This window comes from Saccoglossus kowalevskii, chromosome 14 (genome assembly GCF_978046115.1).
Source record: "Saccoglossus kowalevskii chromosome 14, keSacKowa6.1, whole genome shotgun sequence".
NCBI classification, from domain to species: Eukaryota; Metazoa; Hemichordata; class Enteropneusta; family Harrimaniidae; genus Saccoglossus; species Saccoglossus kowalevskii.
In genome coordinates, this window is record NC_140654.1 from 4715396 (window position 1) to 4742660 (window position 27265).

At 36.3% G+C, this 27265-nt stretch overlaps 2 protein-coding genes across 3 annotated transcripts; one reads left to right on the forward strand and one right to left on the reverse strand.

Moving 5' to 3' along the window:
• Positions 1 to 559: 559 nt before the first annotated feature.
• LOC100375656 (uncharacterized) lies at positions 560 to 16766 on the reverse strand. Of its 2 annotated transcripts, XM_085507818.1 has the most exons (10): positions 16624 to 16766; positions 14323 to 14514; positions 13838 to 13901; positions 13298 to 13408; positions 8155 to 8261; positions 4857 to 6896; positions 3733 to 3799; positions 1904 to 2009; positions 1093 to 1240; positions 560 to 715 (listed from the first exon to the last, which is right to left on the reverse strand). In XM_085507818.1, exons 2-10 carry the CDS (start codon positions 14402 to 14404, stop codon positions 642 to 644), a joined length of 2799 nt encoding a protein of 932 aa, XP_085363944.1. In that variant the 5' UTR covers positions 14405 to 14514; positions 16624 to 16766; the 3' UTR covers positions 560 to 641. The 2 variants fall into 2 exon arrangements, with proteins under 2 accessions (XP_085363944.1, XP_085363945.1); XM_085507819.1 differs by lacking the exon at positions 13298 to 13408.
• A 417-nt stretch (positions 16767 to 17183) lies between these two features.
• On the forward strand, positions 17184 to 24268 carry LOC100377066 (17-beta-hydroxysteroid dehydrogenase 13-like). Its single transcript, XM_002732274.3, has 4 exons — positions 17184 to 17693; positions 21224 to 21468; positions 21953 to 22081; positions 23779 to 24268. Exons 1-4 carry the CDS (start codon positions 17241 to 17243, stop codon positions 23873 to 23875), a joined length of 924 nt encoding a protein of 307 aa, XP_002732320.1. The 5' UTR covers positions 17184 to 17240; the 3' UTR covers positions 23876 to 24268.
• The last annotated feature ends 2997 nt before the right edge of the window (positions 24269 to 27265 follow it).

Genomic DNA, 27265 nt, shown 5'->3' on the forward strand with positions numbered 1-27265 from the left:
GAATAATTACCCCCTTTACAGTATCCAAGTAGCATACGCTTACTGTCAACCGCTTTAAATCACGGTACATAGATATCCAAGTAGCATACGCTTACTGTCAACCGCTTTCAATCACGGTACATAGATATCCAAGTAGCATACGCTTACTCTAAACCCCTTTAATTTCAAATTTTTGCATGTAAGTGAAAATTGCCAAATTTTTTAGCAGTGGAAATTTCTCTGTAATTCTAGAACACAAAGTGTCAGTAACTTTCGCCAAATGTCTACACAAATGCTAAAAAATTTCGATTTAGTTAAAATGACTAGCAACAAAAATTAAAGCGGGGGGAGTCGTCACCTACGCATGCATCTGGTGGCCATAGCGTGTCATTGTTTACAAACAAGCGTCTACCCATGAGCCTTTGCATTCTTAGCGTGTGTTGTTATCAGCGCTTGTGACTCAATTCCTGCATGTGCGCAGGTGACAACCCTCTCGCTTTAAATGGTTTACAGTTCATACCTATGTCTAACTGCAAAATGACATTTACAGTTTTAAATGATAAACCACAAGACATTTGCATCATATTTTCAATAAAAATCTTTATTTATCAGAAGGTATATATAATAGAGTAGTGTTAGAATTTAACATAATTGTACCAGTTTTAGAACTTCTGTTGATATGGTTGTCGTCTTCTTTTTCTACCAGGCTCTTTTTCATTTGCAGTCTTCATGTAACCTGGTAATGATACATAAAATGTATTATCAAATTTTAAGAGCGCCCGAGAACAGGCCGCTTTGCATAATACTCGCTTAAATTGTGTCTCAAAGTATAAAATCAATCATAGTGAAACAGTAGCTTTAAAGAAAGACTGAAACCAAATGTTTTGATACTAAACAAAAAAGAATAAAATTCAAATTAAATATGACCAAATTGTACAATAATCTAGTACCAAGAGAAACACTTTGTATATTGATAACTACTCAAACCAATGAAACTACCTTACTCAACACATGTTTGTGTGCTTGGTATTTCTTACCTCTCTCTACACATGTTTGTGTGCTTGGTATTTCTTACCTCTCTCTACACATGTTTGTGTGCTTGGTATTTCTTACCTCTCTCTACACATGTTTGCGTGCTTGGCATGTCCAGTTCCCAGTAGTGTTCTGGTGTACTAGGTGGTGTGTGTTTACCACGATGTCGGGAACAAAACTTCATTCTTTCTAGTTTCTCTTCGTCATTTAGATCTAAACCACCAAAGTACTGAGAAAGAAAGTAATATTAATTTAATAAGAACAATGACCAGTTTTTGAAGCAGACATGAACGGAAAGGCAGCAAGGCAATACTGTATTTGCTGTTTAGAAGCATATAGACAGTATGAAATCACACCCTCAGTGGTGAATTTAAGAGAACCAATAGTGAATCATACCTGTATGATATGACAATGGAAGAAGCTAGATATAGTCAGGTGCTGTTGTATTGAATGAAATAAATGCAAACAGTCACCAGTGACGCATATTTACGTGCTGCGACACTGCTTTTTTTCTTTTTCTTGCAATGTACATCAACGTGAAAAAATAATTGTTTTTCGAATTTTCTTTGCCGTTCACATGCATGATGATACTATAACAGCAAATGGACATGATTTCAATATAGCAACTATTACTATCATCATGCGAGACGTTTTCCATGTTTGGGATTGGCAAATGAGGGCATAATTTTCGCACCAGCCGAGCCCAAAGTGAGTCCCGCTACGTGAATGCAACTGCTGTAATCTCTCTGCAAACACAAAGGATTAACAATTTCGGAACATGCTGAGGTCCCATAACATGAACGTTGCAATATGTGCCTCTAATAAAATAGATGCACAAAATATCATACCCCCCGGTAGATGCTATACATGTTGCTATGGTTACAGTACCTACCTCCTCACACTGTTTACAATTAAATCCTTTCAGTTTTTTCCGGGCATCCTTTTTCCGAACCACTTCTACATGTTTGTAATTAAGAGATGTATTTGACTTAGGAACCCTGGCAAAATAAACAAAGTTACATCATTATTCACGCCAGGGGTAAAACTAAATCCAAATAACCCAACCGTGCCTAATTTTCACATGCATATTCTTTATGATTAAACTGGAAAGTGGTCACTAGAGGGTGCTCATTTGTTGGCTCCAACAGCATGCTGTATATACTCATGTAGTATGAAATTCTATTTCTTTATAACAGTATAAACCAATATGTACAACAGCTTCTACAAGAATAATGAAATAAAAAAATATGACAAAATAAACAGCTATACACATATTTCATTTGGCTTAAGATGTGGAATGTAGGAACTTTTCAAAGAAATGATGAGCTCAGAAACATAAACAGTTTGTGGGAATTCAAAACAAGGAAGGATAGCCTTGTTGAGATGGAGAATGCTTCAAAAATGTTGAATTATGAGGAGGATAGGAGGTAGAGTAGTGATTTAGGCAGAGGGTTCTCAGAACCCGCCTATTCACATAGTTCATATCCATCATAGACTCCGGTAAGTAAAAATTACTATTTTGAACTGTAGGCATTAATCTGCGATTCAGCCAATGATGGAGAGAGAAATCTAGGTCAGGGGAAGCCCCATGACCTAAAGATTTTCCTCTTACATCACAACCATGTGGCCGAGCCGGAGGTATTAAGGCGGCACCATATTAGCTATCAAGTCAGTCTGGTTCTTTTTCTCCGCACCGAGGACTAAGCCAACGCTACGAAAAAGTGGGGTGGTCAGGAGGACCCGGAGTCTATGGTGGGTATAAACTATGTGAATAGGCGGGTTATGAGAACTCTCTGCCTAAAATTCACTATGTTCAATTACCCACCAGACTCCGATCAGTCAAAATGACTGCAGTTCAAAATAGTCATTTTGACTGACCGGAGTCAATGGTGGGTGATTGAACGTAGTGAATATAAGGAGCTTTTTATTACAAAATGATTGCCAAAAAGACAAATGAATGTTATGTTAATTTGACATGTATTTTCAGAATGTTATTAATCAACTTTCAGTTGTCATAGTTAGGCCACACCGACTTAATTTTATGGATGACATCCGTGTACGCGCATTAGTTTTCGTTTGTTCTCAAAAAAAATCTCCCACGACGAGTCTCCACAGATCGATTTTCAGTCCAGAACTTGCCAACTCATATTGTCACAAAGCGCCGGCTTGTCGTAAAACTTGTTTTGGACTACCTCAAAACGTGCCAATTTTGTCCTAAATGATTCCAACATGGCGACCACGCCACCAAACTACTGGAGCATAAAAGTTCAGAGGAAAAACGGAGGGATTGTTGTAGACTGGTACGCAATTGACGTCGGCCAGGAAGATGTAAAGTTTACAGAGCTATACGAGAGATTGGTAGCGGCAAGCGAGTTTCGTCCAGACAACTTTAAGGACATATTGTCCAGAGTGGCTGTCCCGCATTTCTTCTGCAATGATGAGAGAAATGGGAGAGGAGTGGAGGTGTATGGTGGCCTAAAAATTGGTCAGGCGACAAGTCAGTTTGGTTGCTTTGTCCGCATTGAAGTCGACAAAACTGCAATGAAAGCAGAAGAAGCTCCTTGGCCGAAGTCTGCTTTCGAGGTGAAGAAAATTTTCTTTTTTTTTTTTTCATTTTCTGATTTGGATAATTTGCTTGCACACACAGTGCAATGTTTTGTTAGTTATTGTTAATACATATTGCCATTTGTTTGAGTAAAAAATCATGACCAAAACACATACCTGTCAAAACTTGTCTCCAAGCTTTGGTTGTCATAGTTGTGGTGACTATCGTCATTGTTGTAAACATCTGAAAAATATTGGACTATTCTGGATGAACTGGTAACTCAACATAGCATGTACAATGTATGAAAACAGTAGTTAAGAAACTTTACATAGAAACACAGGATGAATATTCAAATGAAATATTGATACACCAGCATTCCTGAAGAACCCATTAAAGTTAATTATCAGTAAGTGAACAGCTATTTGAAAAAACAACAACATTGCGCTGAATTTGCACACATATTCTATGTTGTATATATTCTGAGACTCAACTGCAGGTCTTTATCATTGAACCAAGGGAGGCAGTGACCAATCGGGGTATGTCCATGAAGTGTAACCTGAAGTACTATATCCCAAATTGTACCTGTACCTTAAAGATTCACCAGAGTGGAGTTTCATGGGTTCTACCTACAAGCGGGAACTTTGCCTGTGATTGAGGACTCCCATCTGTACTGTGCATTGCAATGTGGAACTAAACACAATATCTTTTTTTCATATAGACTGTACAAGATCACATGCCCACCCACGTTCCAGTCTTACTGTATTCAGCTTAGCTGACTGTTCTCTCTTTTATGCTATTCACAAATATATTTTATCAAAGTCATTTAAAAGTTTATCTCTGGGTACATGTGAATAATTCAGCCATCAGTCAATTCTCTTTAACGGTAACATCCAGCTTTCCAAATCCTAGTGTAATTAGACCTTTTCAGAACTGCTTGACCTTGGCTATTACACATGTTTTTAGATGTCAACATGAAGTTATTAGTGAAAATATTCTATAACAGTGTGAACAAGGATGTTAGAGATTTAAGCTTAAGAATACTTTGGCATAATATTACACCCATAGACATAATTTCCCATTTTGCTACTGTCAATTACAATTTTTGAAAATAATATGGAAAAAATAATGTGGGTTTGTTTTGTAAAAGATGACAAAAGATGAATCATAGTTATCATAATAACTTGTTTGAATATATCTGTGGTGAAATTAAACATGTCCATAAGTTGCCCAATTGTGTGTTGTTGTCACTTCTTGTGTTTTGTTTTAGAAAGATTCACTGAGCTATAAAACTAGGACTTACCAGTAACATCATTCTTTTCACCATTGTTGTCATGACTGCTACCAAACATATCAGCACAACTGTCATCAGCAGTACTTTCTTTCGACAAATTTGTCTTTTCCTTTTTATTTTTCTTGGAATGTGCGAGGCCATCATGTACACCAGTTTTCTGTGTTATGTATGTCATATCAGTATCCTCTGCATCACATCCTCTGAGATGATTATTGTCAACTGCACCAAATTTTAAACTTTCACTGCAGTTTGCAAGTTTGCTGCAAAGAAGACTTTCTGATTCAATGTCTCCCAGGAATATTCTTCCTTTGCAATTACTCTTATCAAATGTTGGACTCTTACAGCCTTGAAGTAGTAAATCAGAATCTTCTTCCAGTTCTGACAGTTGAAGAGCCGGATCTAGACTTCCATTCATAACACAAGGCATGGTAAAATTCTCATCTGAGTTCATCTCCATGTTAGTACCACAGACTGCTTTAGTATCAGTTTTTTTGTTAACAATCCTTGGCGAGACAGGTTTTTTAAATTCAATATTACTTGCAGTGAACTTATCTTTAAATGTCTTATCCTCAAAGTGCATATCCATGGCAACATCATTATTCATTTTGTTGATATCTCCACCAAATGTTTGTGTAAGAGTGCTTTGTACAAGTTTAGCTGTTTTTTTTCTTGATGTTCTTTTCTTTTTAGTGTCACATAAGCCATTCTTTCTCTTTATTTTATTTCTTGTCATTCTCTCAGTTTCATCATCACAAAAACAGTCTTGATCTTCACTCCCCTTTGAATATTTCTGAGCAGGTTCAGTTACACATGTTTCATCAGTGTCTATTGCATCATGTTCCCATTGCAACTGCCTCTTCTTTGGATTTTGCACCCATTTCTCTTGTGAGAATTTTTCTTTTGGGATAGGAGAATTTTCTTTTCCAGGTGGTGACTGTGACTTCTTTGTTGGACTAGAATGTTCGCTTACATCAGAGGAAAGATTAAACTTACCATTATTGTGATGTCTTGGCACCAATGGTTTTAACAAAAGTGGAGAGGGATGACTTTCATCGTTACCAAGGAAAGATAATCTGGAGTCGCGTTGTGTTACTACTGTATAATCGTTATTTCCAGGTACTTCATCAAACTGTAGCCTTTGCACAATTTCACATTCAGGATTTTGAAGCTTTTCAGCTGTAAACATTGATGATGGTAAACGTGCGGCAATATTTTGTGATTCATTCAGTTGAATTGGTGTTAGCATGTTTAAATGTTCCAAGTCACTTGACTTTCTGTTGTCAGATCTACTTAACTTTTCAACAACCCTCTTTAAGAGACTAGTCTTATCATGCTCCATTGAAACTCTACAACGTTCAACAGCTGGTGTGCTCGTTGATGTCGGTGAACATATCAACAAACTTAATGGCTCTGGACTATCAATATTGACATCAAGTGTTTCTGGTACTGCAGCCAACTGCAGTCCATCTCTCAAATCATCAAATCGATCTCTTCTCAACTTAACTCTGCGACCCTTACTCAGTTCCAGATTACCTGCAATTACCGGACTCATTGACATGGTGTCCTGGTAACAGGTATCCGTAACAAGAATCCTAGCTGATGGTTTTCTTATTCCTCTTACATCCTGGGTGTCTTGAATGTCCAGTTTCCGTGGCAAATATTTCATTTCTTGGGTCCATCCTGTACACGTATCTGGTTCACAAGAGTCTGGCACTGACACAATCCCTCTATTGTTTAAACACAACTGTGATCTCTCTGAAGAGTCCAAACATTCCTGCTTAATCTTAAAATTACCCATCTTTCCCTTACCATCATATTTATTGATCTCTATGTTTCGTCCTTCCAACAATCTTCCATCTGGAGAAATTTTCTTAGACTCTTCATATCTCACTTTTTTTCTGTCTTTATTCATTGACAACTTATTATGGACAGGTTTATTTATTCTACCAAATGTCTGACTTTCTTCATCACTCATACCTACAGGTGAAGTTTTCATCACATTTGTATCGTGATCATTGGTTTTCTTTTCCAAGTTTTGAGCCTTTGTTTCTGTAGAACAAAATATATCACTTGATAGTTTAATAAGATTTATACACTTTAACTTTTAAATGATTGTGAAAAAGTCACAAGATGAAGATGCTGAATTGTTCAAGTTACAGATATTGAGTTACAAAAACATCAAATTACAAAAATGGCCATGATCCTATTTTTGGTCTCAATTTAAATGCCTTGTAAGAACCAATGAAATTTTTTAAATATTTTTGTTCTCAGGTGCTCCCTGTTTGAGGGAGTGATCCCCTGGGTCAAAGGTGAGACTAACATGTGGTCTTTTGTTTATTACTTAGCGGCTGTGTACTTGTGGGTTTATTCTGTGTATATTTGGATGTTCTAATCTTGGTGTTTTTCCAGTGATTTCTCTAGGTGCAATTCAAAAAAAGTAGGCGTGTCTTGTTTACCTGAGATTTGCAAGAGTTTGAGCTGGCCAACATGTTAGTTTTTTTCATGTGGTTGATTACTGGCCTATTGATTTTCCATTTTTGAGCCATGTTTTCAACTTTGTTTATCATTTCCATATAGCAATCTCGTCATATGTTAACATTGTCGTCTATGGAGTTTCAATGAGTGGTATGAGCCCTGAATTTATATACCACGCCTACTTTTGAGAAACCACACCCAAATTGTAACTCGACCAATTTACAGTTAACTACACTTCAAGTTATAGGGCTACATACATTTTTGTTGACGACATTTGGTAACTTGAACTTTAATTAACAGTTAACCGAACTTCAAGTAACATTTATAGAAGATGTCGCCTTCAAGAGCGCAGCACATGGGAAGCCCAGCGCATGACCTGATTAAATGTATATGCATATATATATTAGTGAGAAGACCATGATGATCTGATTGAAATGCAACTCTGTATGGAGACTTTTGATTGGTAGATTGGGACAATACCCAGTGTGCATATCATTGTCTATAAATACTGATTGATTTTCCAAGTGAATTTTGTAGGATACAACATGTTGAATCACGCTCAGGGAAGGTTTAAGTTCATGCTTGGCACGTTATTTTGTCAGCACAGCACAGTGATTTGATTACATGTACGCGGACAAATGTATATTTTTGAGCATAATAAATGTTTTTATAAATTACTTGGTCACGTGGTAAACAGAATTAGCACAAGAGGGTGTAAGAATGTTTTGACATCTTTATATACATTGTATTTTGGAACCTCTTGACAATGGGCTTTCACAAGATGGCCACATTTTAGCTATATTGAAAAGTGTCTAACTAAAATTAAAATTACCTAATGTACATATTTTGTGCTCTTTTTCTTCAATCAGTTGCAACCACTGGTTTCTCTCTTTATTGAATTCCACTTCAAGATGTTCACACCTCTTACATTTTTGTGAACTACAAATAAAATAAGAAATTAATCTAAGCTTTCTTTGAACATAAATTGTGTATTGTATTGGCCAATAAGTAGCAGAGGTCAATGTGTTGGTGTACTGTACTGCCAACAAGTAGCAGAGGTCAATGTGTTGGTGTACTGTACTGCCAACAAGTAGCAGAGGTCAATGTGTTGGTGTGCTGTACTGCCAATAAGTAGCAGAGGTCAATGTGTTGGTGTGCTGTATTGCCAATAAGTAGCAGAGGTCAATGTGTTGGTGTACTGTACTGCCAATAAGTAGCAGAGGTCAATGTGTTGGTGTACTGTACTGCCAATAAGTAGCAGAGGTCAATGTGTTGGTGTACTGTATTGCCAATAAGTAGCAGAGGTCAATGTGTTGGTGTACTGTACTGCCAATAAGTAGCAGAGGTCAATGTGTTGGTGTGCTGTATTGCCAATAAGTAGCAGAGGTCAATGTGTTGGTGTACTGTACTGCCAATAAGTAGCAGAGGTCAATGTGTTGGTGTGCTGTACTGCCAATAAGTAGCAGAGGTCAATGTGTTGGTGTATTGTACTGCCAATAAGTAGTAGGGGTCAATGTGTTGGTGTATTGTACTGCCAATAAGTAGCAGAGGTCAATGTGTTGGTGTGCTGTATTGCCAATAAGTAGCAGAGGTCAATGTGTTGGTGTGCTGTACAATAAGTAGCAGAGGTCAATGTGTTGGTGTACTGTACTGCTAATAAGTAGCAGAGGTCAATGTGTTGGTGTGCTGTACAATAAGTAGCAGAGGTCAATGTGTTGGTGTGCTGTATTGCCAATAAGTAGCAGAGGTCAATGTGTTGGTGTGCTGTACAATAAGTAGCAGAGGTCAATGTGTTGGTGTGCTGTACTGCCAATAAGTAGCAGAGGTCAATGTGTTGGTGTATTGTACTGCCAATAAGTAGCAGAGGTCAATGTGTTGGTGTGCTGTACTGCCAATAAGTAGCAGAGGTCAATGTGTTGGTGTACTGTACTGCCAATAAGTAGCAGAGGTCAATGTGTTGGTGTGCTGTACTGCCAATAAGTAGCAGAGGTCAATGTGTTGGTGTACTTTACTGCCAATAAGTAGCAGAGGTCAATGTGTTGGTGTACTGTACTGCCAATAAGTAGCAGAGGTCAATGTGTTGGTGTGCTGTATTGCCAATAAGTAGCAGAGGTCAATGTGTTGGTGTACTGTACTGCCAATAAGTAGCAGAGGTCAATGTGTTGGTGTACTGTACTGCCAATAAGTAGCAGAGGTCAATGTGTTGGTGTACTGTACTGCCAATAAGTAGCAGAGGTCAATGTGTTGGTGTGCTGTACAATAAGTAGCAGAGGTCAATGTGTTGGTGTACTGTACTGCCAATAAGTAGCAGAGGTCAATGTGTTGGTGTGCTGTACAATAAGTAGCAGAGGTCAATGTGTTGGTGTACTGTACTGCTAATAAGTAGCAGAGGTCAATGTGTTGGTGTGCTGTACAATAAGTAGCAGAGGTCAATGTGTTGGTGTGCTGTATTGCCAATAAGTAGCAGAGGTCAATGTGTTGGTGTACTGTATTGCCAATAAGTAGCAGAGGTCAATGTGTTGGTGTGCTGTATTGCCAATAAGTAGCAGAGGTCAATGTGTTGGTGTGCTGTATTGCCAATAAGTAGCAGAGGTCAATGTGTTGGTGTACTGTATTGCCAATAAGTAGCAGAGGTCAATGTGTTGGTGTGCTGTACAATAAGTAGCAGAGGTCAATGTGTTGGTGTACTGTACTGCCAATAAGTAGCAGAGGTCGATGTGTTGGTGTACTGTACTGCCAATAAGTAGCAGAGGTCAATGTGTTGGTGTGCTGTACAATAAGTAGCAGAGGTCAATGTGTTGGTGTACTGTACTGCTAATAAGTAGCAGAGGTCAATGTGTTGGTGTGCTGTACAATAAGTAGCAGAGGTCAATGTGTTGGTGTACTGTACTGCCAATAAGTAGCAGAGGTCAATGTGTTGGTGTGCTGTACAATAAGTAGCAGAGGTCAATGTGTTGGTGTACTGTACTGCTAATAAGTAGCAGAGGTCAATGTGTTGGTGTGCTGTACAATAAGTAGCAGAGGTCAATGTGTTGGTGTGCTGTATTGCCAATATGTAGCAGAGGTCAATGTGTTGGTGTGCTGTACTGCCAATAAGTAGCAGAGGTCAATGTGTTGGTGTACTGTACTGCCAATAAGTAGCAGAGGTCAATGTGTTGGTGTGCTGTACAATAAGTAGTAGGGGTCAATGTGTTGGTGTACTGTACTGCCAATAAGTAGCAGAGGTCAATGTGTTGGTGTGCTGTACAATAAGTAGCAGAGGTCAATGTGTTGGTGTGCTGTATTGCCAATAAGTAGCAGAGGTCAATGTGTTGGTGTGCTGTACAATAAGTAGCAGAGGTCAATGTGTTGGTGTGCTGTATTGCCAATAAGTAGCAGAGGTCAATGTGTTGGTGTGCTGTACAATAAGTAGTAGGGGTCAATGTGTTGGTGTACTGTACTGCCAATAAGTAGCAGAGGTCAATGTGTTGGTGTGCTGTACAATAAGTAGCAGAGGTCAATGTGTTGGTGTGCTGTACTGCCAATAAGTAGCAGAGGTCAATGTGTTGGTGTACTGTACTGCCAATAAGTAGCAGAGGTCAATGTGTTGGTGTGCTGTACAATAAGTAGTAGGGGTCAATGTGTTGGTGTACTGTACTGCCAATAAGTAGCAGAGGTCAATGTGTTGGTGTGCTGTACAATAAGTAGCAGAGGTCAATGTGTTGGTGTGCTGTATTGCCAATAAGTAGCAGAGGTCAATGTGTTGGTGTGCTGTATTGCCAATAAGTAGCAGAGGTCAATGTGTTGGTGTGCTGTACTGCCAATAAGTAGCAGAGGTCAATGTGTTGGTGTACTGTACTGCCAATAAGTAGCAGAGGTCAATGTGTTGGTGTGCTGTACAATAAGTAGCAGAGGTCAATGTGTTGGTGTGCTGTATTGCCAATAAGTAGCAGAGGTCAATGTGTTGGTGTGCTGTACAATAAGTAGCAGAGGTCAATGTGTTGGTGTGCTGTATTGCCAATAAGTAGCAGAGGTCAATGTGTTGGTGTACTGTACTGCTAATAAGTAGCAGAGGTCAATGTGTTGGTGTGCTGTACAATAAGTAGCAGAGGTCAATGTGTTGGTGTGCTGTATTGCCAATAAGTAGCAGAGGTCAATGTGTTGGTGTGCTGTACTGCCAATAAGTAGCAGAGGTCAATGTGTTGGTGTACTGTACTGCCAATAAGTAGCAGAGGTCAATGTGTTGGTGTGCTGTACAATAAGTAGTAGGGGTCAATGTGTTGGTGTACTGTACTGCCAATAAGTAGCAGAGGTCAATGTGTTGGTGTGCTGTACAATAAGTAGCAGAGGTCAATGTGTTGGTGTGCTGTATTGCCAATAAGTAGCAGAGGTCAATGTGTTGGTGTGCTGTACAATAAGTAGTAGGGGTCAATGTGTTGGTGTACTGTACTGCCAATAAGTAGCAGAGGTCAATGTGTTGGTGTGCTGTACAATAAGTAGCAGAGGTCAATGTGTTGGTGTGCTGTATTGCCAATAAGTAGCAGAGGTCAATGTGTTGGTGTACTGTACTGCCAATAAGTAGCAGAGGTCAATGTGTTGGTGTGCTGTACAATAAGTAGCAGAGGTCAATGTGTTGGTGTGCTGTATTGCCAATAAGTAGCAGAGGTCAATGTGTTGGTGTACTGTACTGCCAATAAGTAGCAGAGGTCAATGTGTTGGTGTGCTGTACAATAAGTAGCAGAGGTCAATGTGTTGGTGTGCTGTATTGCCAATAAGTAGCAGAGGTCAATGTGTTGGTGTGCTGTATTGCCAATAAGTAGCAGAGGTCAATGTGTTGGTGTGCTGTATTGCCAATAAGTAGCAGAGGTCAATGTGTTGGTGTGCTGTATTGCCAATAAGTAGCAGAGGTCAATGTGTTGGTGTGCTGTACAATAAGTAGCAGAGGTCAATGTGTTGGTGTACTGTACTGCTAATAAGTAGCAGAGGTCAATGTGTTGGTGTGCTGTACAATAAGTAGCAGAGGTCAATGTGTTGGTGTGCTGTATTGCCAATAAGTAGCAGAGGTCAATGTGTTGGTGTACTGTACTGCCAATAAGTAGCAGAGGTCAATGTGTTGGTGTACTGTACTGCTAATAAGTAGCAGAGGTCAATGTGTTGGTGTGCTGTACAATAAGTAGCAGAGGTCAATGTGTTGGTGTGCTGTATTGCCAATAAGTAGCAGAGGTCAATGTGTTGGTGTGCTGTATTGCCAATAAGTAGCAGAGGTCAATGTGTTGGTGTACTGTATTGCCAATAAGTAGCAGAGGTCAATGTGTTGGTGTACTGTATTGCCAATAAGTAGCAGAGGTCAATGTGTTGGTGTACTGTACTGCCAATAAGTAGCAGAGGTCAATGTGTTGGTGTACTGTATTGCCAATAAGTAGCAGAGGTCAATGTGTTGGTGTGCTGTATTGCCAATAAGTAGCAGAGGTCAATGTGTTGGTGTACTGTATTGCCAATAAGTAGCAGAGGTCAATGTGTTGGTGTGCTGTATTGCCAATAAGTAGCAGAGGTCAATGTGTTGGTGTGCTGTATTGCCAATAAGTAGCAGAGGTCAATGTGTTGGTGTGCTGTATTGCCAATAAGTAGCAGAGGTCAATGTGTTGGTGTGCTGTATTGCCAATAAGTAGCAGAGGTCAATGTGTTGGTGTGCTGTACTGCCAATAAGTAGCAGAGGTCAATGTGTTGGTGTGCTGTATTGCCAATAAGTAGCAGAGGTCAATGTGTTGGTGTGCTGTATTGCCAATAAGTAGCAGAGGTCAATGTGTTGGTGTGCTGTACTGCCAATAAGTAGCAGAGGTCAATGTGTTGGTGTGCTGTATTGCCAATAAGTAGCAGAGGTCAATGTGTTGGTGTGCTGTATTGCCAATAAGTAGCAGAGGTCAATGTGTTGGTGTGCTGTATTGGCCATAAATAACAGAAATAACCTGAACTAGGTTTGAAGACTATAAACTCACCAAGTATTCTTGTTTGTATCTTTCAAGTTTGTTACTTCAGTTCTCAGTTTGTTGTTATGTTCAATAAGTTTTTTATTATGCTGGTACTCTTTTTGAAGATCTGTACATATGCTAATGAAAGAAACAATAAACGCACCTCACTGATATTTTACTTCTCAAAGCTTGTAACACTTGTCAAAACACTTAAATTGTTCAAAATATAGTGGGAGGGGGCAAAGTAGTCAAGATTTTGGCTATTCTGTCAAGAGGTGTGATGTCATTCCCATTTGTTAAATTTGTGTCACTAACTTTATTTTGTGTGGGTCAAAATCAATTTGATGTGGGAATTACTGTCAAACAATGTTACCGGTAAATTTAAAAACAATTTAGAAGGAAATCAGCGTAATAAGGCATCATCCTGTGAACTCCATTTTTAGAGTTGGTTCTTCAGTAAAAAGAAGTAAAATATTATGAATAAATATAATTTTATACTTATATTTGAGTTCAATATTACCCACATACAAAGCTAGTACATCACTGACATCCTGTTTCCACTCTTACCCATTATAATAGGCTTTGTTTTCTTCTTCCTTAGATTTCAACTTGTTTATTTCATTTTGCAATTCTGTGAAATCAAATAACAAAACAAACTGAACCCAGTAAAAACTTAAAGCAGGGGAGTCGTCACCTACTCATGCATCAGGTGGCCATAGCATGTCATTGTTTACAAACAATGGTTTACCCATGAGCCTTTGCGTTCTTAGCGTGTGTTGTTATCGTCGATTGGGACTCGACCTTCTCGCTTTAACTCTGTGTCAACCAAACATATATACTGTAATTGTTCTATTGGTAGTGCATGTGCTTATGTAAATATGTATTCTGCAAGTACTGTGGAATTATAGCATGGATTTAAATTTTTGCTGAAGATTGCTTTCATTAATAATTCAACAAAAACATCTAATTAAACATTCATGAATATTAATCACCAAAATACACAGACTGATACCAACCAATAAAAAATTATACTGCATCTATCTTGGACTTACTTTGAATTTGTTCTTTATGTGCTGCATGAAGCTTGTTGAATAATTCATCAAAATTATCAGAACTGTCATCTTTATGATCCATAATGTTGATTAGTTGAGAACAAACATGAATAGAAGAGAGTATTTGTCTGAAATAGTTTTCTTCCTATGGTTTGCACGTAATGTATGGCTATTAAATCAGTGAAAATACTTCTATCCATGCAAATACAAAAATAAAATAACACAGAGACAAACAATTTAGTAAATAAACCACAAATCAGTATAAATTAAAATAAGAAGACTAAAAAGTGTTATTAACATGTTATCTTTAATTAGATTGGCATTTATAATAAAAAAATTCATAAATAATATTGCACAAATTACAGGGTCACCCACATTTTATGTAAAGTGAACAAACAATTAATTAATATTGCCTTAAATTTTTAACAATCGACTTTTTTACCTAAATTATTATTCATGTTTTTCTTAATATTCTTCAATATTTCTGGAAATGAACCTTAATTAATGATTTTGAAATCAACAGACAAAATTTGAGTAAATTTTCAGTTTTTATTTAAAAAAAATTGGCTATTTTGTCCCAAGTTTCTGAAGGAAAGTGCAGACTATAAACAGGACTACTTTGTGAATTTGTGACGAAAAGAGGGAACTGGTGATGAAATTCTAGGTTTATTGAAACACTTAAAATTCCTCAGAAGGAATTAAAATGGTTACACTAACTGCTAAAACACATATATGTATAACATACAAATTTTACGTGAAATTTATAATGTGCTTAGTAGTCTCTTCAATAATGCTTTCCGCGTTTGTTCGTAAAAGGGGCATTCAATCATGAAATGGTACTCATCTTCTACTTTGTTAATTGAACACAGTTCGCAGATTCTTTTTCCTATTTCGGTTTTTGGTTTGGTGTACCTCCCTGTTTCAATTTTTAGTTTATGATTGCTCAGACATTCAGACAGACTACTTAGACATTCACCTTAGTTCGGCATTCTTTATTTTGATCATATAATTTTCTAAAGTAAATTCATTTTTGAAATTTTTGTACGTTCTCAGTTTATTTCTTCTGTTATTGTTATTTTGGTTAACATCAGTCCCTATGTTAATTTCCCTTTTCCAGTATAATTTATATATTTTTTCAACTTCCAAACCTAATTTCTTGGTTTCTCTCTCGTTCAGTATAGTTGTTGTTTCGATAATTTGTGGTTGGTTTATTTGAGTTAACAGTGTAGTTATGGCACTGTACCATTTGCTGTTTAATTGTTTGTTCATAATTGCTGCCTTCCTTACCAATTCATTTGATGTATTCATTACTCTGTTGAAGTATTTAATTAATTGTTTTTTGATGAATATGTCAAGTGGGTATTTTCTCAGTTCCCCATAAATACCCAAGATAGATGTGTTCTTCCTGACTCCTAAAACAAAACGACAAAAGTTTAGGTAAATTTCTTACACACTTGATTTGTACATGTATGTGCTTTCGTGACCCCAGATGTCACTTCCGTAAACTAGTATAGGTCTAATTAGTTTATCGAAAAGGGATAACATTGTAAGTGGATTTAAATTTGCCTTATGTCCAAGTTTTGCTTTTAAACTAAATAAAGCTTTTTGGCCTTTTAGTTTTAATGTTTTAATTGCCCCCTTAAATTTTCCGTTTGAACTTAATACAACCCCTAAATAGTTGTAGTGTCTAACCACATTAATAGACGATTATTTTTATTGAAAACCATTATTTTTGTTTTCTCTGTATTAACAGTCAGCTTCCAGTGTTTTGTGTAAGCGGAGAGATTATCTAAGCTCTTTTATAATCCATGTTTTGTTTCTGAAAGGTGACAATGTCGTCCGCAAAAAGGAGGCACCCAACTTTACTGTTTCCCAGTGTGGGTGGATTATATGTTGCAGCATCAAAAATTCCTGGTAGGTCATTAATAAACAAATTGAAAAGAGTTGGACTTAAGTTACACCCTTGTTTAACCTCAGTAACCCCAGAAAAGGTTGAAACCCAGATAAAATGTATAAACAAGTTATATTTGTTTTCTTAATTTTATTTATTATGCAAATTAGCTAATTAGAACAATTCGGCTTGTAATTGTGATTTTTTTCTATTTATTACTCTATCGATGTTCTGTAAAGTTGGTAGGTATACATAAACATAAATAAGAATGACTTTAAACGCTTCAAAACAGAACAAATGTCTGTCTGTCTGACAAGAGCTAAAGAGCTTCATGTATACGGCGATTTTCGTTATGTTTTTTTTTTTTACCTATATTAAGAAGATCAAATCAAGATCGAAATAAAACTTACTTTGACAGTTCTTCAGATACCACTAGAACAGAATCTGCAAGCTGCCGTGCTCCATATATAGCCAGATTATCACTATGCTGCTTCTTCACATTGTCACTTCTTATAAATCAAAAATAGCGCCATTGCTTTGTTGCGATGCCAAATTTACCCTTTTGCGGCATCACAGTAAGGAGAATGTATGTTTTCAAATTCAATGCACATTTTCTATTGATTACGAGGCACGGATATGTTACTATTATTGAGAACTGAATTACACAATATTCAACATTTTCATGTTTCATAAAAGTTTGAATGTCGTGAAGAAAAGTAATTTTACGGTATTCGACGAGTCTATTATTTCAATATGGGTGTATAGCTTCCCAAGCTCCTCCTCATTGATCTCCCGAGGGAATACGTTTATGTTGCACTTATAAATCGAACACCGATAAGATACGATTATTGAAAAATGCAAGCTTTACGTAAGTATTACTAGTTACCATAAAGGAAATAATTAATAATTTTTGAAATAGTGGAATCAACCTGTCAACTCCTGAACTTTGACCGTGGAAGCAGGTCACCTGATATCGCATGCTGTCGTTGATGTTTATCTCAGATCTGCAATCTGGACATTTGTAGAAATGATCGGAATATTGCTTGAGATCGGCTTACTATTTCTCCGAATCGGACTGGCATATTGCGAGGCTCTGATTAGTGCAATTGTGCCACCGAGACGAAAGAACATTACTGGGGAAGTTGTCCTCATCACAGGGGCGGGGCATGGCATCGGTCGATGCCTCGCTCTGGAATTCGCCAAAGTTGGTGCCAAGCTGGTTCTTTGGGATATCAACCAGGAAGGAAACGAAGAAACTGCCGCGGAAATTCGCACGATTGGTGTTTCTGTAAACACATACACGGTTGATGTAACTCAGAAAGATGAGATTTATAACGCAGCTGCCAAAGTTCAAAGAGAAGTTGGCAACGTGGACATTCTCGTCAATAATGCTGGGATACTCCACGGGATTGAATTGTTAAGATTATCCGATGAACAAATCGAAAGAATTATTGCAGTCAATACCATGGCACACTTTTGGGTGAGTAAATTTACACCTAGAACACTAAATAAAGACTTTGTTTCGACATTGTGAAAATTCTTTCGTTTTTATGAGAAACAAGCAGCCGGTCGGCTGAGATAGCTCCGCTGTTAGCAATGCACATTCCAATTATAGAACATAAGATATCATTAGAAAATGAACAATATGCATAGTATCAATGCAATGGGACTTGCTGTTTTCAATAAGAAGTCAAAAATATCACTTTTCACCAGCAATGATAAAAATAATCATCAAAATTAGATAATTGAAAATATCACCACGAAATTAACAAATCTGAAAGAGGTCCACATGTAGTACCTATATATGTAATATCAAAGCAATTGGACTTGCGCTTTTTAACAAGAAGTCGAAAATATCACTTTTTACTAAAAATGACAAAATATTCACCAAATTTAGAGAATTAAATATATCATTACAAATTGAACAAATCTGAGAGAGGTCCACATGTAGTACCTATGTATGTAATATCAAAGCAATTGGACTTGCGGTTTTTAACAAGAAGTCAAAATATCACTTTTTACCAAAAATGACAAAAATATTCACCAAATTTAGAGAATTAAAGATATCATCACGAAATGAACAAATCTGAGAAAGGTCCACATGTAGTACCTATATATGTAATATTATATTATAGCATTATCAATACCAGTGGATTTTATGACGTCATTGCAGCAGATTATTCGCGATAATGTATTACATTATTGAGCATCTAGGCCCTGTCCCATGGATATGAATACAATGTTGTTTTTGAAAACGATTAAAAAAGAAACTATTGAAAAAGAAGAGAAATTGTTAGATAACAAGTATTTAATATCAAAATCGGCATCAAATAAAACGATCCATAACCAATAACAGCGGATTTCAATATCGAAATCAGACAATATTGTGAGGGCATCGTTGTCTGCTCTGTATGCTAATGCGCGGTCGGTCAAAGCGTTCCATCTAGTACACGCACTTCTAGATTCCGCGACTGATGCTGGTGGCCCCCTGATTAGTTTGCCATATCGTGTTGATGAAGTGAGGTTAAACGAGGATAATTTATCCAAGCAAATGCGATAAACGAAATTGGGGTACAATGTATGTCTACGAATACAGAAAGATGAATTTATTCTGTTTTTGTGGTGAGTAGTACAGTTTCGCGAAACGATATCGACAAAAGACCGATGGCTAACACCCACTAGCTTTCCGATCATGTTTGTAAGTTTTGTTTGGCTAACGATGTAACTATGTGCATGTACCCCGGGTACGCACCCCTACGCACAGTCGATCCAGCTGGACCACGGCGGCGATCTACCGTAGCATAGTGCAAGGTTGCGGTAGACACCGATACAGCATACATCGTACCAGTCACGACGTGCCGTTTGCTCGGGCGATCACTGCAATGCTACTCCACACCACACATCAGTCACTCACTCACTCGCAATGTAAATAAGTTCAATACAATAATATTTGATGGATTAAAACTAGTTTCTTGCTTCATTTGCCATATGAGATTGTGGAAACAATTTCCAGAAAGACATTTTAAATTATTCAGATTCACGGGCCAGTGAATGTGAAACTATTCCGTTCACTGTAGATTTTTCTCCAATTTTTTCCCGCTTTTTAGAGGCAGCAAATCCACTGGTAATGACAATGCTACAAAATAATAACAATAATGAACTCCCTGACAACCCATAATGGACTCAAGCACACCTTGCGCTCCATATATGTACTCGGCTCACGCCTCGTACATATATGTCGCACAAAGTGAGCTTTCGGCCATTATGGGTTGGCGGGTCGTTCATTATTGTTTAATCAAAGCAATTGGACTTGCAATTTTTAACAAGAAGTCGAAAATATCACATTTTACCAAAAATTACAAAAATATTCACCAAAATTAGAGAATTAAAGATATCATCACGAAATGAACAAATCTCAGAGAGGTCCAGATGTAGTACCTATATATGTAATATCAAAGCAATTGGACATGCAGTTTTTAACAAGAAGTTAAAAATATCATTTTTTACCAAAAATGACAAAAATATTCACCAAAATTAGAGAATTGAAGATATCAACATGAAATGAACAAACCTAATAGAGGTCTACCTAAGGTACATATACACCAAGTATCAAAGCATTCAGGCTTGTAGTTTTCTAGAAGAAGTCGAAAAAGTAAAAAATTGACACGGACGACGACGGACAATCACTCATATGATAAGCTCCGCTCAACAAAGTCGACAGCGAAGCTAAAAACTGAAAACAATCGATTGCACAAAAATATTACAGAAATAAAAATATTTTGCTATATTCTCTATATTTTGGCAATTTATTTGCCTAATTTATGACTGAAAGAAGCTGAATGAAATTACAAATTACAATATGATTTTACTTTGTAAAAAGACTGTATTTTTCTGCATGAAAACAAGGGAATTTCACAATGTTGAAAACAGAAAGTCTTTATATCATATTGTTCTTTGCTAAGTTCAAGCGTGCCTGTGATGATTCCTTGTTTGTCCTATAAACATATGAACAATATAAACTGAATATTTCTGGATTTAGGAAACTGTAAGTGTTACAAGAAAATAAGCATGACTGATCTATCATATATTCTCGGTGCAGGGCTTACCCAGTTGTCTAAATGTCCCATATGCGTTTTTGGAAAAAGTCGTTAAGTTCACACAAATTTAAAAGGTATGAATGTTTCTCAAATTAAATAAATTGTAAAGATAACACAAAACCTGTATTATTTTACATCTGCTACTGCAAACTATGAAGTTTCAGAATACAATTTCCAGCATCTCGGATAATATCTTCACTGTATGATGTACTAAGACATATATTCCAGTATTTTGTTGATAACCTTATATTCAATTTGATTAAAATCTGATGAATTGTACAGCATGAATTTAATTTAATTTGTGTACCACATAATTTTCAGGAAGGTGATATATTCTATATGCAGTATTTTATAGTTTTCATCTATTTCAGCTATTTTCAAGCACATAGTATTTTGATTACTCATTGTGCTATCGTTATTCGATCGTTTTGAAAACATCTTTTTGCGAAAATTTGTTTATAAGATAACTGCGACCAAATTAGAGATTAGATTTCTTTAATAATTTATTTGTGTATTTATTTTTTATACATACATATTTATTTATTTGTGAATTTTAAGTACATTCATTCTAGTTATTTTTAAAATATTGTCTTGTTAACAAAAATTCTTTATTGTTGCAAACACCCTATGTAACCTACTCTTTTTTTACACGGGAACAATAAAGTTCATTCATTCATTCATTCATCAATTCATTCATTCCTTCCTTCATATTCAAGATAAATTGATCTAGGAGAGGAGTTACAGAGTGTAGTGTAAATGTTTTAAAAATGTCTGTTTCAAGTCCTATTCATTCAGGGTCTATGTTCTCCTGTCCTCTACACTTTACATGTACCCCAGTACTACCATCTTATATCTTAATTTCCAAAATCAAAATGGCTCTGCCAACTCTTGTTTTATTTTATTTCAAATCCAGACAATCAGAACTTTCTTGCCCAACATGATACAACGTAACCATGGGCACATTGTTACCATAGCATCCATGGCTGCAAAACAAGGTGTTGCTAGGCTGGTTGATTATACTGCATCTAAATATGCTGTAGCGGGGTTGACTGAAGCACTGAGTGATGAAATAAGAGATATGAAGAAGACCGGAATAAAAACGACCACAGTATGTCCATTTTTTGTGGACACAGGGATGACTAAATATCCAAATCAGAGGTAACTACAATGTATGCCAACATAAATCTCATGTCTTGTTGTGATTGTGCCATGATCCTTGGTAAATTTATTATTATAATAATACTAATAATAATAGTTCATTACACAGCTGTAATCTGCTGTGGATAAAGTAAGGTAAAAATAGTGTAAAATAAAATCAAAGAAATACAACTAAACATAACTAGCAATTAAAAGGTCTAATAGCTACAAATAAATTAAAAACTAATAAAAATACAGTAAATAAATCAAAGTAAATTATTTTTGTTGTTTAGTGGTACTATAAGTGAATATATTGTTCACTGGATTTTAATTTTGCTATTTTCATTGATAATTAAAATCTGGTAACATAAATTTCATGGGAACACTTAAATTACATGTACCATGGAAGTAATTTTGTAATCAGCCAATCCTTGTTGTTTGAATCCAAAAGAATATATTCTCAAAATGAATGTTTATTAAATATCAATTATTTTATCTTTTTCAGGTTTCCGAAATTGAATCCCCTTTTGGAACCTGAGCAGGTTGCTATGGAAGCAGTTGATGGTGTGTTGAGAAACAAAGTAGAGATTATAATTCCATCTAATCTAAAACTTTCTTTGTCTTTAAAGAATCCGTGAGTATAATCTCTATCTTCCACCAGCAAACCGATTATATTTGATTAATTTCATTTTTTCAAGGGTGACAAATTTTGAGTCTAAAAAATTAATATTAAAGCGGGAGGGTCATCACCTGCACACATGCAGGAATTGAGACCCAAGCGATGATAGCAACACACACTAAGGCTCATGGGTAGATGCTTGTTTGTAAACAATGACACGCTAAGCCTATCTGACACATGCGCAGGTGTTGACTCCCCCTCTTTAAATATGATGAGAATATCGCAAAGTATGCATAAAAGCAGTACTAACAGCATTTGTATTGATTCAAGTTCATGTGACCCCATACTGCCTGAGTGCTTACTTTGCTGTATTTTTGTGATAAAATTATTATTTTACATCTGTTCCTGCTTGTAGTAATAATTCAATGAAAGATAGCAGTAAAAAATGTTTTACAACATGCAAACAATGAATGCTTTCAATGAAGAATTCTAATTTCCTTACTAACTATAGTCATCCAGAAACCATACTTAACATGTACATACCCAAGGTCAAAAACTAAATAGACATTCAACTGTATGCTTTAGTGTTAGCCCTCTGTAATTAATTTTGTGAGAATCAGTCAGTGTTTCATGAGTTATGTTGCACCACACATTGTTTTTTTTGTTTTTTTTTTAAAACTTTTTTTTGTGCCAGGCGACAGTTCGGACATTGAATGTCACTGTTGTCTCTCCTGACTTTTTTTTGTATGTGCAAATTGCAAGTGCTAGTGCTGACACATAGTGCATTTTTGCCACAGAAGTCACATTCATATTTGGGACTACATGACAAGGATTGCAACCACTATGCTCCCAGTGATCGGTTTATGCTACCAGTGATTGGTTTATGCTCCCAGTGATCGGTTTATGCTACCAGTGATCAGTTTATGCTCCCAGTGATCGGTTTATGCTCCCAGTGATCAGTTTATGCTCCCAGTGATCGGTTTATGCTTCCAGTGATCAGTTTATGCTCCCAGTGATCGGTTTATGCTCCCAGTGATCAGTTTATGCTTCCAGTGATCGGTTTATGCTCCCAGTGATCGGTTTATGCTCCCAGTGATCGGTTTATGCTACCAGTGATCAGTTTATGCTACCAGTGATCAGTTTATGCTACCAGTGATCAGTTTATGCTCCCAGTGATCGGTTTATGCTACCAGTGATCAGTTTATGCTCCCAGTGATCGGTTTATGCTCCCAGTGATCAGTTTATGCTCCCAGTGATCGGTTTATGCTCCCAGTGATCGGTTTATGCTCCCAGTGATCGGTTTATGCTACCAGTGATCGGTTTATGCTACCAGTGATCAGTTTATGCTACCAGTGATCGGTTTATGCTACCAGCGATCGGTTTATTCTCCCAGTGATCGGTTTATGCTTCCAGTGATCGGTTTATGCTTCCAGTGATCGGTTTATGCTCCTAGTGATCGGTTTATGCTTCCAGTGATCGGTTTATGCTCCCAGTGATCGGTTTATGCTCCCAGTGATCGGTTTATGCTCCCAGTGATCGGTTTATGCTACCAGTGATCAGTTTATGCTCCCAGTGAACTACACATTGTTAGCCTTTGATAAAAAAAATCACATTCAGACAATGGCACTGTATAGCTCTTATCAACTATAGACACTAGCCATGTGTTTGTTTTCAACACAACTGTTAATTACTCAGATGTATTTATTTTTCAGACTGGTCCCCAGAAAAGTTGGCCAGCTTGTAATGGATTTTTTTGATGTTGGAATTGCAGCCCAAGACAGCGAACCAAACAAGGACAAAGATATCTGATTATCTGAACTGATAAACACAATAACTACACAAAATATATCATGTTAGCAAATCTGTGTAGAGGCAGTGTGCAGAATAGGGTGCATTGTAGTCTTTCCACCTTTGATTGCAGGATTATGTACAATTACAAAAGTTATGGCATCGTTCAAAGTTCAGAACGTTGAGTTTTAATTATTTACAGTGTAATATTGAAAATTGGATTGTATCAAACTACCGGTACGCAACACCAATACTTATCAATAAAAGGCTAAATAAGTTAAAAAATTAAATTTGTTTGGTTTTGTAATCGACAATTAACTTGCAGGTGAATTCTTGTAAAATATTCAACACATGGAATTATTAACTTGAATATAGAATTTTTATATTTTTAAGAAATAAAAGAATTTTCAATCATTTTATGTGAATTCTTGTAAGCCTGAATATTCGGCATTAATTTATCAATCCCATGATTTAATGGCTGCATGATATAAAATACAGTGATATGGCAATTCATATGATACAATAAATAAATCGGCTATTTGTATTTTCACCTGATACATTGCTCAATGGAATGCCATGGTACTCGTCAATTATAACTTGTTCCTGTAGCAAGACTTCTCGCTACAAACATGCTATAACACATTTCCATGAGAAGAAATCTCTATATTAAGCCAAACATGGCGTTTATTACATCTCAGATCATTAAAAAAAAATTGTGTTCATCAATATGGAAATGGAATAAAGGGTCAACACATGCATGACTGATGTTTACGGTAGTACCATTATACGATAGTTTCACACACGTAATCAACTTTCCCAATTATTTTTGAACTAATATATTGATGACTTTCTGTGGTTAAAATTATTTCAAAACTAGCAAATTAATATTTGCCTCAACAAAATTTAACAATGTAGGGAAACAAAAACAATAAAAATGCTACTTAGCATTGTAATGTACATATATTGGTTTGATACTTTGTATGTAGATACCATGAGTACAGCTCTGTCAAATTTGTTCATTTTGAGGGGATATCTTAAATTGTCTATTTTGGGTTAAAAAAATGCCATCTTGACTTTGTGGGGTCATTGTGGGAACACTGATGACCATAGCAAATGGTTATAATGCAGAACATTATAAACAACTTTGATTCAAGGAAGACACTCTTATAATCAAAGAAAGCTTAGAAAGAACTCCCATGTGCTGAGAGTATTGGAGACACATTAAATATAATTCGAAATTACTTAGCTGAAAACTAATTATGCAAATCAGAAAATTAATATGACCAGATTTGAGTGTAAAACTAATGAGGTCTGCACAATGTAACAGAAAATCTATGTCTCCAAGTTTAATTGAAATGTGATTAGAACCAAAAAATTATGAATTATTATGCTTATTAGGGAATTAATATGAACAGATTTTTACCCCAAACTAATTAGGTTTGTACATTGTCCTAGAGCATCTTTGTACTAAGTTTCATTGAAATGGAATAATTAGTACCGTGAAAACTCCAAAATTTCGACCCCTCTAAAAATTCGATTGGCTATTTATTTGCCGGGTTTCGGTGTTTTATTTACCTCCAAATTTTCGACTCCACTAAAAATTGCCGACTCATTCTTATTCGAAAATTGCGACCAGTTTTAGTTTTCCCCCAAACGAAAAAAAAACCGATGTGAGCGTTCAAACGGGACCTTCCTCGAAGGCATGAATCCGGGTTTCTGATTGACTGAGAGATTTTTATTTTATTGGTAACGAAAATATATTCTAAATAAACGAAGTTTCAAATAAAAACGAACACAAAAATCTCGGCATGCTGCGTTTCTGAATTGTTGATTATTACTGTACTCAGTAGTGATTATAATAATGTATACAAAATAAATTTGTTGAATGGTTATGAAATACAAATAAAAGTCAACTAAGTTTCATCGTAAGCGAATGATTCCGGTCTCGTATAAACGTTTGATGCTGTAGGATATCCGCCATGTTCTCTTAGGTCAAATAGGTCAAATCGCTAATTAACCAATCAAAAAGCTGGATGATGCCAACGTGTTCAAATTACCATAGCTTATTTAAATATGTTAATGTTATTGAACGCAATGCGAAGAGATTGATGTTGTAGTACGATATTTTGGCTTGGATTTTGATGCGAAAACGGCATGATTTTTTTTTAAATAAAAAAATTAGTTGTTTTTAAAAAATAAACTGGTCATCTGAAGAATAATTTAACATTGTTCACAGTGATAACAGCTCATTCTCGAAAGGAAGCTTACCCGCTCACGCTAGTCACGATAAAAATCATACACGTGTACTCTTGAATAGACAGACGTCAATGACTACGGTAAAACTTAGACTCTATTTTAGCCGGCAGGATTGATTGAAATGTCCGAAAAATGACGCCAAAATACACCTTAAAAGTCCCATTTTATTTTCTTAAATCCCATTTTATTTTTTAATCCAAGGGCGAATTTACGGCAGAATTTGGTCCCTCAAATAAGGGACACGTGAGCTTTGATTCTAACCGGATACATTGCACTGGGTCGGGGAGATAGTTTGCTAAACTTCCATGTATCTTTTGTCCAATGGGTACCTGTACTTCGAACATTCGCAAGTTTTCCTAGGTAGTGCGAGACAGCTTTGTCTTTTGACCTATTAGTTTTGTGCTGACCTCTTCTGCGCGTCTTGATGTTTTGTTTTGCTTGTCATAATACTCACTGATTGATGACTTTGTTTAGATTTTGAGTTACAACTCGGCCACGACTCTAAAAACATGTCACATTTCTAACGCCAATTATTTAAAACCGGTCGAAATTTTGGGGTTTTTACGGTACTTTAGATATCAGTGTGAAAGCTTAAAATTGGTTAATTATGCAAATTAGGTAATTAATATGTACAGATTGTAACCCACAATTATTCAGGTCTGTCTATTGTCCTACAGCATCCATGTCCATTCATTGATATGTGATGTATAGTACCTGAGATATCAGTGTGAAAGTTGGTTAATTATGCAAATTAGGTGATTAATATGCACAAATATTTACCGGAAACTAATTGGGTCTGCATAATTCTAGATTCATTGAAATGTAAATGATTAGTACTTTAGATATCAGTAGAAAAGCTGAAAATTAATTATGCAAATTAGGTAATTAATATGCACAATTATTTACCCTAAAACTAATCAGGTCTCTGCATAGTCCTAAAGGATCTATGTACCAAGTTTCATTGAAATGCGATGATTAGTACTAATTATGCAAATTAGGTGATTAATATGCACAAATATTTATCGAAAACAATCAATCTCTGCATAGTCCTTGAGTATGTAAGTACCAAGTTTCATTGAAATTTAATGCTAACTACTTATATCAAATGCTGAAAATTAATTAATTATGCAAATTAGGTAATTAATATGTACTGAT

Excerpts from the sequence above, each read along its gene's own strand:
- LOC100375656 (XM_085507818.1), bottom strand. The coding sequence starts at position 14,404 with ATGGATCATAAAGATGACAGTTCTGATAATTTTGATGAATTATTCAAC. Across the intron at positions 13,409-13,837 it reads AACAAAGCCTATTATAATGG|CATATGTACAGATCTTCAAA; the intron begins GTAAGAGTGGAA and ends TTCTTTCATTAG. Across the intron at positions 2,010-3,732 it reads TTGGAGACAAGTTTTGACAG|GGTTCCTAAGTCAAATACAT; the intron begins GTATGTGTTTTG and ends TTATTTTGCCAG.
- LOC100377066 (XM_002732274.3), top strand. The coding sequence starts at position 17,241 with ATGATCGGAATATTGCTTGAGATCGGCTTACTATTTCTCCGAATCGGA. Across the intron at positions 17,694-21,223 it reads ATACCATGGCACACTTTTGG|ACAATCAGAACTTTCTTGCC; the intron begins GTGAGTAAATTT and ends TTTCAAATCCAG. Across the intron at positions 21,469-21,952 it reads ACTAAATATCCAAATCAGAG|GTTTCCGAAATTGAATCCCC; the intron begins GTAACTACAATG and ends TATCTTTTTCAG.